The sequence below is a fragment of the Charadrius vociferus genome, unplaced genomic scaffold (assembly GCF_000708025.1).
Source record: "Charadrius vociferus isolate BGI_N301 unplaced genomic scaffold, ASM70802v2 scaffold448, whole genome shotgun sequence".
NCBI classification, from domain to species: domain Eukaryota; kingdom Metazoa; phylum Chordata; class Aves; order Charadriiformes; family Charadriidae; genus Charadrius; species Charadrius vociferus.
This window is the reverse complement of record NW_009649753.1, coordinates 318312-329635: the sequence shown is the minus strand read 5'-3', so window position 1 is coordinate 329635 and position 11324 is coordinate 318312. Positions and strand designations below refer to the sequence as shown.

General features: G+C 36.8%; 1 protein-coding gene across 1 annotated transcript in view; it reads right to left on the bottom strand.

Moving 5' to 3' along the window:
• Positions 1 to 411: 411 nt before the first annotated feature.
• The window catches only part of LOC104291616 (mucin-5AC-like), a gene marked incomplete at its 3' end in the record, with an annotated part of 26184 nt that continues 15271 nt past the window's right edge, over positions 412 to 11324 (bottom strand). The window contains exons 17-32 of the mRNA XM_009890871.1: positions 10440 to 10566; positions 9636 to 9891; positions 8979 to 9028; positions 8294 to 8394; positions 8014 to 8165; positions 7338 to 7476; positions 7125 to 7238; positions 6616 to 6795; positions 5877 to 6116; positions 5124 to 5280; positions 4415 to 4543; positions 3929 to 4070; positions 2629 to 2672; positions 2323 to 2529; positions 966 to 1103; positions 412 to 509 (exon numbers count right to left, since the gene is read on the bottom strand). Coding sequence (XP_009889173.1) covers positions 412 to 509; positions 966 to 1103; positions 2323 to 2529; positions 2629 to 2672; positions 3929 to 4070; positions 4415 to 4543; positions 5124 to 5280; positions 5877 to 6116; positions 6616 to 6795; positions 7125 to 7238; positions 7338 to 7476; positions 8014 to 8165; positions 8294 to 8394; positions 8979 to 9028; positions 9636 to 9891; positions 10440 to 10566 — 2274 coding nt within the window. The remainder of the gene's footprint in view (positions 510 to 965; positions 1104 to 2322; positions 2530 to 2628; positions 2673 to 3928; positions 4071 to 4414; positions 4544 to 5123; positions 5281 to 5876; positions 6117 to 6615; positions 6796 to 7124; positions 7239 to 7337; positions 7477 to 8013; positions 8166 to 8293; positions 8395 to 8978; positions 9029 to 9635; positions 9892 to 10439; positions 10567 to 11324) is intronic.

The window sequence follows — 11324 nt, the reverse complement described above, 5'->3', positions numbered from 1 at the left end:
GGATGTGGAAGGTGTCGGCGTGGGGCTTGATATTGTAGTGGTCTTTGTTTCAATTTTTGTGTACGTTGTTGGTTGTGATGTAATTCTGGTATGAATATATCCTGTTTCTGGTGGAGCCGTTGGTATTGTTGTACTCTTATGTTTGGTTTGCAAGTGTGGTGTTGATACTTCTGTGTATGATGTACTTTGTGTTGTTGTAGACATCGTAGTTGGTTTTGATTCTTTTGTAGTCGTATGGGTTGTTGTGGTTTGCTCACATGGTACTGTTATATTTCTACAGCATTTAAATCTTATTTCATAATTATAGCAAATTGGTGGTAGTTGGTCTTTATTGTAGCATTTCAACCCTTCTTTTGTGTTACATGTAATATGTTGCTCCAGAAGGGGATATGGTGTATTAGGGAACCTTACTGCTCTGCATTCAACTTCCTTTCTGTTATCGCAGACTTTGTATCCCTTTTTTTTAATGTTCTGAATTGTATCAAAATCTCCATCATCATATCCAGACCCTGGATAATAGACATCGTACCACATTGACCAATAACATTCTTCTTTAGTGCAAGGAGTAGGTGTTGAAGGAGAAGTGGTGACAGGTTTTGTCATTTTGGTTGTGCTTGTGGTTGTTTCTTCAGTAGATGAAGGTGTGAATGTTGTACTTTCATGAGTTGTGGTAAGTAGTGGCGTTGTAGTGACTGAAAATGTTGTATTTTCTTCAGTTGATGTTTCTGTGCTCTTAGCTGTAGCTGTGATTGGTGTTGACGTGCTGAAATGTGTTGTGGAAGAGCATGGTACAAAAACACAGCATAAAATTCTGATTTCATAATTGTTGCACATTGTTGAGATTTGGTCTTTGTTGTAGCATATTAGCCCAGCTGTTGTACTACATTCTACTTTTTGGCCAAGGTCTTTCAGTGGTATATTAGGGAATTTCTCTGCTCTGCATTGAACAGCCCGTGGAGCTTTACAGACTTCATAACCTTTAGATCTCAAATCATCAAAGGTTTCAAAATCTCCACCATCGTAGCCAGGGGTTTGCAGACTCCCATCATACCATTCTGACCACTCACAGACTTCATGAACACATACTGATGTAGTTGGTGACACTGTGAAACAGAAAAAGAACAGAGCACAAAACTTATAATAAATTCCTGTAGATACTCCTTTTTTATTATATTAAATGGGCTGAAAATTTTCCTAAGTTTGCTTGCATTGTGTGCCTGTAGCGCAACAGTTTAGTGTACTTCTAATTTAATGTGAAGTAGAACAGAAAATCCATGGACCAGCAATTTAATGTACTGCTGTGCTTGGAACTATTGCTTCCCAAGAGGATATCAATTATCTTTTACAAAGTGCTGAATAACCTCATATTTTTTTAGATCTGATTCAGTGTTATTGTTTCATTTGTATTTTGCATCAGTATTTATTAATCTCTCTGGAATGTCAAAGCCCAGATTCAAATCCAGCGGAAAGAGTAACATTCCATCTATGCATCAAGATTCATAGGTAAGTTTTTGTTCCAAATGAGTTGACTCCTCATGTAATATGCTGCATTGTCTTTGCTCCTCCATTTGAAGTAAAAGATGTCGAACACAGCATTATTAGCAGTCCTACACTTTGTACTCCGGTCTAAAGAAACCATTTATTGGTTGGAGAGCAGTCCATAAGTTTTTGCAGGTGAATTCTTATTGTGAAATGGTTGGAAAATGAGTAACGAATTCCTGTAGTGCTGGTGGTTTCTGTGATTTCAAAACTTGTAGTTCTAAATTTTAACAACATGTGCCCATAGTAATTACAGATTATCAACCTGAAGAATGGTGAATAGGAATTCTAGAAATAAAAATTTCAGTATCTCAATGTCAATGTCTCACAGATCAACTTAGTGCTGTAATTATAAATACCATGAACCCTACCAGGAATTTTACAGAAAGTAATCATTCTGTAATTTAACAGGAAAACCCAATGAATTATTTGTTCAGTAAAGATTATTCCTGGTATAGAAATAGTTACAATTACAAATAATGAATCTGATACTGTTTTTTTATCGTTCACTATGAAGAGAAGCAAACTAATAGTATCAAACCGGTGTGCAGTGGTTTCCATTTTGGTCTTTCAGAAGTGGTTTTATTGTCTATGTTTATTTCCTTCTATTAGTTTGGTTACCAAATTCTGACTGAAACCAAGTTCTAATAACAAATGAGAGTTACTGTCATTTATTTTGAGGTTGTATTAATTTATTTATGTTGTGAGTGTGGGCATGGCTTTGTAGCTATATTTTACTCACTAATGAATAGAATATGCTGTTATGGGCTATAAAGGATATACCTGTGGAAGAAGTGGCAGGTGGCGTAGTGCTGAAATGAAACGTTGTTGCTGTTGTGGGTGATGTTGAGATTGGACATTCATAGACAACCCTTTGAAGCGTTCCATTGGGACCACAGATTGCGACAATACACCCTCCTGTGCCATCTGTGGTATTGTAGATCACATCTTTATAGTTGTATTTCCGTCCTTCATAAATGCAGACACATTCTATAAATCAAAAGAGTGTGTTATTCCTTGGTATCTGAAACACAGAGCAGTGTACCTCAAATGCATACCATTCAGATAAAAACAACTTCATCAACATACCATTTTCATCATATTTGCATTTTTTCCCATACTTTGTGCATTCACTGGAAAAGACAGAAAAGGAGATGATGAATGTCAATATATAGGTTCATTTTATTGTTTCATTTTTTTCCTATCAATCCTTTGCTATTAATTGTGTGTTTAAATGTAGAAAGACCCTGTCTTCTCTGAGTCAGATATTCAGTTCTGCTGTACAAATTCAGGTTAGGTAGGATCACTCAGTTTTCTGTTGAGAAAGGCAACTCTTCTATACCAGCATACTAAATATTCAGTATCCTTATAGGTGTTTTGGGAAGCTGGGCAAAGATGTAGGGAGGGGTGATTTGAAATGTTATATCTCGCTCATAGATGCACTTATTTTTTGGAAGGGAAAGTGCAGTATATGTATCATTTGAGAAAGGATCACTGTATCACAGATGTTGATGCTGTCTACACAGAGAACTTCAGCATTCCAAACGATGCAAGAATGTATACTGTTTAAAGGGAATTGCCCTGTTATCTGTTAAGAACTGAGTCTTGATGTACTTATTTACAGTAACTAAGGGCATATGTACACTGAATAAACTTAAGTAAATATAGATATGTATTTAACAGGTTAGGTTTAGTGCTATTAATGACATAGATGATGCAGGCAAAGCCACCTATGAACTGCAAAACATGCTATGAAAGTTGGGTTAGCTCAGACGGGTTTCGTGCTAAGCTCTTTGCCATTCTGGCTGCAGTGCTTACAGTATTCAAGTGTAGCTATTTTAAAGGTATCTTGGCACAGGTGTTAACTGCTTCACAACTGTTTCCGCTAACATTGTGCTATTTGATAGAAGGCTTAGAAGCACTTGTCCCAACATGTCATGAATTCTGACAGAATGTGTGAGAATACTTGCTGACTGTTGCAAATATGCAAGTACCAATGCAGTAACAGAAACAAGCTCAAACCAATCCAGATTAGTTGTCTACTACCTTCTAAATCATTTTGCATAATGATTTTAGGGATATCTTAATAAAAATTCTCAGACTATTCCCCCAACTATTACTGTTTTAATTTTGTTTTACTTAGTTTAATAATGATAGTAATAATTTAAAAGTACTTTAGTAAGAATATGGAATAAGTAGTAAATTAATCTCTCTATAGTAAAATGTTTCACCATGTCTTCATTTATGTTCCTGGGAACGTAGAACAATTAGACATCATTCACCAGCCTATGACTGTCCTACTTCCTGTTGGCAGACAAAAAACCTTAATGCACGACGAATTATGTTCCACATCTTAAACTCAATGTTTAAAAATCTTTACTGATCCTACCATGATTGACAATTCTGTACTGAAGGCATCTGCATTCCTGGTTTGTAATTTTTTCCATTTTCATAACAACCACAATTAGAAACACAAGTCATGGTTTCTTCGTCAAAATAGGGCTTATTCTTTGGACAGTGTGGATAGCAGCCTACAATAAAAACCAAGAGTTATGTTGACACTAGGCCTTTCACAAGTAGAAGTAACTCTATATTCTGCTTATATCTGCTTTCCCCAAATTATCTCATATGGTAAGTGGAATTTCAGACTCTTTTAGTGCTATTCCTTTGATTGCACATTAAGCTTTGGAGCATTTTGTCCTCATCTTCACTCCAAACAAGTTCATGATCCATTAGGCAGTAAGATACTAATTAGAAAATCTTTTCTTATAGTTTCTAATACAAACGTGTCATATACTGAGTAATATAAATTTGGTTAATTGAATTGCATTTTAGCTTTTTATAAGCAGAATGAGATATGCATAATTATGTTTACCTTCCAAACCTCTCAATTCATGAAGGCAGTTCCCACTTGGATTATTGCAGGTCTTCATGCAAGGGGCTCCACATGGTTTGTAGTGCCACTCACATTCCCCTTGTGGATTGTAGTAATCACAGAACAGAGCTAGAGGAAAGAGAAATGACAGAAAAAGACCATTGATCTTTTTGCTCTACAGTCTTTCAGTTTTGCTAGGTGAAAGTCCCATGTGATCAGCATAATCACGTATACGATGTGAACCATATATTGGCTTACTTCTAATTTAATAAAATTCACATACTTCTACCGCCTTTTGACACCAATAAAGTTAGAAAGCATAGAACAGAGTTACACATTACGCATGAAAAATCAATTGAATCACTGATTGTAGCTAGCATGCACTAATATTTATTTACACTTAGCCTGATGTAGACAGGTGGGAATGTAATATAATACAGTTGTGTATCACGATTGTCAAGTAAATCAGACACTAATGACACCACTGGTAAAGTTACTGTCAATGGTTTCATATTAAGAAACTACACTGGTTCCAGCGATTTACCCAACTTGCTTTGTGGGGTTTTTTGCTGTTTTTAGAATACAGCAGTGCCTCTTACAAATACAACTTTATCCTTCTTTCTTTCTTCATTTTACTTGTTTTTCTTTTTTTTCTTCTCTGTTTTCTTTCTCTCTGGACCCCTTCAAAAAGTAGTAGGGTGAGACTCACGACAAATGGATGGGGTTCTCCATGAAATGCAGATGTCCAGCTCATTGCACGCTTGCGCATAGGCAGCTACTGCTGTACAGAAACATTCACAGTCTCCTCCAGTGTCGCAGGCACAAGCATCATCCACGCATGCTTGATAATATTCATTTGGTTCAACCTGTTGGAGAAAACATTCAAGTTTTCATGCACTTGTCCTCTTTGAAAAGGTATTCACTGTCATAAAAAAGCTGAATAAAATATTTGAAACTGACAACTCTATATGTGTGACAAAGATAAAAAGAAAAAAAAATAATGAGAATTCTTTGAAAAATCAAGAGGAAAATGTAGAATAAAGCTATTACGAAAAAGTCGTAATGCTAAGAACTATTTGATGCTGAAGATACATTTGCAGAAAGAATACTGGTGCATTACTACAAGCTAGCACACAGTCAGATATATCAGGTGGCTGGTACTTGTATTAGTAGAAAATGATGCCATTAGAAAATAAGCATATCCTGAGATTTATCTGTGATTTTCCCTTTGATTAAAAAAAAAAAAACCAACCAGTTATCAATTTCTTCAGTGTATTAGTTCAAGGCACAAGCTGAGAAAATGAAAGTGAAAATACTGTCTGTGCAGTCTCCCTGGAACTTGGTCTGACTTCATTTTGTCAAGTGTGACAAAGTGTATTTTAGTGTATTTTTCAGCTATCCCGCATAAAAAATAATGTAATCCCCGGCTCAAGAGAATTGAAGACTGAAGTTTTTGTCGTACCTGGGAGTGACACTTCGCAAACACTTCACTGGTAATGATGCTGCATTGCTTCTGTGCCCAGGCTTTCCTGTATGGGTTTGCAGTGCATGGATCCTTGGTACGATTGGCATTTGGGCAACTGGAAGACACTTTCCAGCTATTGGCAAACTCCAGCACATTTCCTACCACAGACTGACTGCGAGTAGTGAAGTCGTTGTTTCCATTGCCATCATAGTTTCCACAAAGTCCACAGACATGTCCCTGCATGAGGATAAACACAAAATGACAAAGTAAGGTTCAGTTTCTCAATATCTGTGAGTAACAGACGTCAGGATGAATCTTATTTAAGATTATCTGGGCCTCTTCAGTAACAGTCCTGAACATTTTCATAAAATGCCTTTCATGAAGAGATGTCTCTAACTTGTTAGGAAGGACAAGTATAGGAAGCAGACTAGACTTACAGCTTTTGTTCATAGTATTGAGCTAATTAGTTTTGTCTAATCCTGAACATACCTCTTCAGTGAGAGCTTTTCATAAAGAAAGCTACTGATGTAGTTGCTATTATGCCATTGCTGAATAATGTAATTTAAGGAAAATGTGTGGTACAAAATCTAAGTCAACACTACAAGGATAATAATATGCAATCGCTGCTATTTCAGTAACTTCTGGTTACAGCCTAAATTTCCATTTTTTTCTTTGACAGATAACCTGAGTATCTTTCAGAAATCATTTTATTCAGGTTTTGGATTTTAAAATGTACCTGAAAGCTGGGACTAAGTTTGATGAATATACTGGTTTTCTTGTCCCACATGAGTATCAGGCCAACCGTAGTGTCAACCACCAGGTAGATGCCCATGGAACGCATTTGGAATGGCATTTTGCCTCCAGGTGTCCTCTGGATGACATCAGAGTGTCCATCACTGAGTACCAGCTCATAGTTCTAGGACAGGAAAAGAAAAAGTTAGAGGCCAATTAAAAAAGTCACCTATTCGGTACAGTTTTATATATTGACAGTAACTGTTATTGAAATAATAACTATTATCATAAAAATTATTCTATTCAACCACCTCATGTTAAGCAATTTCTATTTAGAATTCCCTCCTTTGCGTTCTTCAGCAGAGAGCAGAATCATTGGCAGTGAGCAATGAAGTGTAAGTAACATTTTCACTGTCTTGGAGGACACTTCTACGACGCAGTCTGTCTGGGACAACTTGTTCGTCCTTCTGGTACATTAGGCCTGGGGTACAACTTATTAAAGAAAATACTTACCTCCAGGAAAACTTTAATAGATTTAGAGCAGGTGGTTCCTGTAGTGCCGCATGGAATGTTCTCAGTGATGACTCTGAAGGTTCCTTGATTCATACCTTGTTGACCACAGTAGTTCTGAAACAGGGGAATGATATTCAGTGTTAACTATGCTATGTGGTCATACATAAAATGCAAGGTACTTCGATAGTACAAAAATCTGGGAAGGACTGTTACCTGGACCAGAACATATTCACAGTCTCCTTCAAAATCAAAGCGTTTGCCATCAAAGGTAGTGTAATGCCCATCTCCATAAACAGAACAGGTTTCCAGGCAAGGTTCCTCGGAGCAGTGCCATTTTCTGTTTCTACATGTGCTACATAAGACAAAAAGCACTCCAAATGTAAAAAACAGGCATACACACAATATAGCTATATGTACACTCTTATGTATGTCAATCTGTTTTTAAAATATTATAATGAAAGAGTAAGGTTTGCTTATTCTCAGAAACGCAGCATAGCTTAAGAGCCTTTGGGATTTACCCAAACACTGTGTTACTTCATGATATCATGAATAATTTGGGTTAGGAAATTCTTTAAATCTTTCACATTTCCAAATCTTGTTAGATGCATTGAAATGTACAGATTGCCTGTAAGGAAAAAAGCTTACTTGACTCGAATGAATATGACAACACCCAAAAGAGATTGTTCTTCTGACCACTTGCAATTTCTCTGCTATGCGCCATTGTAAAAACCAGATAGAGCTTGCTCTTTTAGGTACGAAGTGGAGGATCTTATACAGGATTCCTTCCTATGAATCTTGATACTGCTAGAGTGAAACGCTGTAATTCACCTAGAGCTTAAACTATTCCCTTTCAGAGGCTTGAAAATAATATTTTTCAATATGCTCTTACCAGTTGTTACAGCCAACTCTGATTGATTCTCCTGGACTGTAGGAATTCCCATTGTGAACACATGGACAGTCTTCTGGAGCTATACAGCCTCCTTTGCCATCTAACACTTGGTTATGAGGACATACACAGCCAGAGACACAGTGGGTTCTGTACTGTAAAGACCATATAGAAAACATGACTTGAAACATTTCCCTGATGGAAGAGTCCAAATGCAGGTGGTAACTGTAGAAGAGATCTAGTTTAAAATGCTTTCAACTGGGTATAAAGATTCTATACTTACACATTCCATATCTAGAGTCTGACAGCTCTTCTGGCATCCTGCTCCTACCACATCTGCAGTGGCATTGCCACAGTCAATATAGACCATGGGAGGTACACAGACTGAAAGAGAGAAAAGCCATGAGAAAGATGAGATCAACTATGTATTTGTATCTTTATGTTTCCTTAATGCAAACTGAAGGGGGGAAAAAAAAAAAAACAACAAAAAACCCCTAAGTTGTGAGATACATGCACCTTAATATAATGCATTTGAGCAGAAAAAGAAACTGAGTATTGTTTTGAAGTCATACACATTTGGGTTTTTGTGCTTATGCTTGGACTACTTGTAGATATTAATGTTTAGTTAGCTTTGTGAAATGCTTCCTTTGAGTTTACTTTGTATTTTTTTAGGCTTTTAGTGCTTTTATTTTATTTAAAATATGGACCGTTTTCTCCTCACATTCAGTGAGGTGACCAAGTATGCTTTTCCCCTGGGTAACCCAGAGGATTATAACTAGTTTCAGCCATCTGAAAGGTAAGTCAGTGTTTCTTTATATTTTGGGAATATCCTCTATATTACACATCACAAGTTCATTTTCTTGTTTGATTTCAGACTTGCACAATTTGCATCTTTATGACAAAAGAAAGAACTGAAAAGGATGAAAATGGAAAGGGAGAGTTAAAGAAAACCTAAAGTGATTTGTTACCTGGTTCAGGTTTCTCTCCAATGCAGCTCAGCTTTCCATAGGTGCAAGTGCTATAAAAAAAAAAAGAGAATGGATATGTCTTTACTCTTCTTTATTTCCTAATGAATTTGAAATAATGAAAATTTCTGTGTGATAAAACAGTGAAAATGTGTCCTTATCAGAATAGTTTGTACTATTCAAAAATATTTTATATTAGAGCAGACCAAAATACAAGTATATTCTATATAAAGAGAGATTTGCTCTGTTCATTTGCCTCGTTAAAACCTGTCCTTCAGAATAGTTCAGATTCCATTCATAATGGGAATAATCTGTAATGGGATTATCAAGCATCTTTCACCACGGAACAAGTCTTTTACAGTCATGGGTAAGAAAAGTACGCGTGGTGGTGAGTGAGTGAGTGAGTGAGTGAGTGAGTGACTGATTGACTGACAGACTGGTGGGAGTTTGGCTGTTAGCCAGGGCTAACCCACCACACGATGGTTTGTTGAATTCCTGTAGTAATCTAAGTACTTTCCAAACATACATAGCTCTAACAATTTTTAAGGCTTTTTTGATTTTGTGATTTTTTGCATTGAAATTATTAGGGGGAGAAATGCATTTGATTTGATCTGATTCATGGTTGTCTATATCCAATCTCATTGTTTACAAATCTCTTACCAGACAACACCATTATCATGAATAACTTCTCCAGAAGACAGAGGCATTCCTTTGTAGTAACAAGGACAGCTAGAAGCAGGCACACATTTTCCACTTTCATCCATGTAGGTTCCATTTATGCAGGTGCAGCCATCAACTGGGACAAGCTTGATGCTGCATGTGACATCAGGCTCACTCAGAGACCGGCAGGTGGGTTGACAGGAATCGACATTGTAAGTGTACTTCAAGGATTTCGGACACAAGGTGGTGTATTTTGCTTGAGAGTAAAAAGTTGAGTTACATTTGTAGTTCATTTAAGAATCAGTGTAGGTATAAATGCAGTATTTGAGGTAAAGTATATATGATAAACATGGCAATGTATGCACATGTGTTTTACTGATATCCTTGATAGTGTAATTTTTTTTGTAACGCTAGAGCAGATTTTTCCCCTATAAATGTCATGTCATGAAAACAAAATATTTTTTTCAGGTTAAAAAAAGAAAAAAGTTCAATTATATTAATGCATCGTGTCTTTTTTCTTCATTGTTTTTTTTTTTTGTCAAAGAAATTTGAGAAACACTACTTATTTTATTGCTATTGCAAGGGTATTCATGTCCATGTTGCTTCTGCTGGTTCTGAGCTAGTAATCTAACAAAACCTCTTTTTTGTGTTTCTCTGCATACTCCTCCCTTCCTCCTCAAATTCTTGAAAGTAAATGCTGTACTTTGTACAATTTAACACAATTTACTGTTGGAATCCCTGAGAGCTGCTGTGTGGGGCCTTCTCAATGATCATTTTTAAGAGGTAAAGGGAACTAGAACTTACTGCAGGCTTTGCTTCTCCATCCAGTGAGGAGAACTCCTTTAGCAGCACAGGCCCTGACATAGCTGGAAAGGGCAGCACACATGCAGTCCTCACTCTTCTCACAGTTACACGTGTCAAACATGCAGTTCTAGGGACAGAGGATGACATATGATCATCAGTTTGTCATGTCAAAGCCATGGTGCTTTATACTTTTCAGTGTCAAGTTCATTAGAGCTAAAAGTGGGTGTAATCCACATGCATAAGTAAACATATGCCTGTTTTTCATTTGAAGATTTCATTGAGTGCTTTCAAAAAAGTTTCTTTGCAGGGAAAGTGAGTAATTAGAGGTCCACAGTTTTAAACTATCTTTTTCTTTTTCTTGTTCTGTTTCACTTTTTCAGGTGTTGGTAGGTGTCCCAGCTACTTCCAGTTTGAAGCCACTATGCCATATATACCTAGAACAAGTAGAGGGTATTTGATGCCACCCAACTTTTCGGGCTTTAGAAGCTTGGGCTGTCTGCAGAAAACAAGAAGTCATTTAACGTGTTGCTATGCCAGGCAAGGTCACTATAATGTTATCATTCCAGAAGATGTTTGTTGAACATAATCTTACAGATTATCAATAACAGGGAGACTTTGTGAAGTCCCCAGGTGGTCTGTTCCAGAGCTTCATCACCTTGAAGCCCTGGAACACTTTTGTTCACATCTTATCTAAATCTCTTTGCTGCTTCTTACACACACTTCTTGCCTTGTCCTTGGATATATGCAAAACTTTCTGAGAAGAGTTCAGAACACTAAGCAAAGTGCTGGTTAATATTCTGACTAAAGGTTTCCTTATATCTCAGGAGGGACTGCTTTTGTCCTTTGATCTGATAAGAAGTCCAGGGAGTCCAAGCTCCTAGCTTA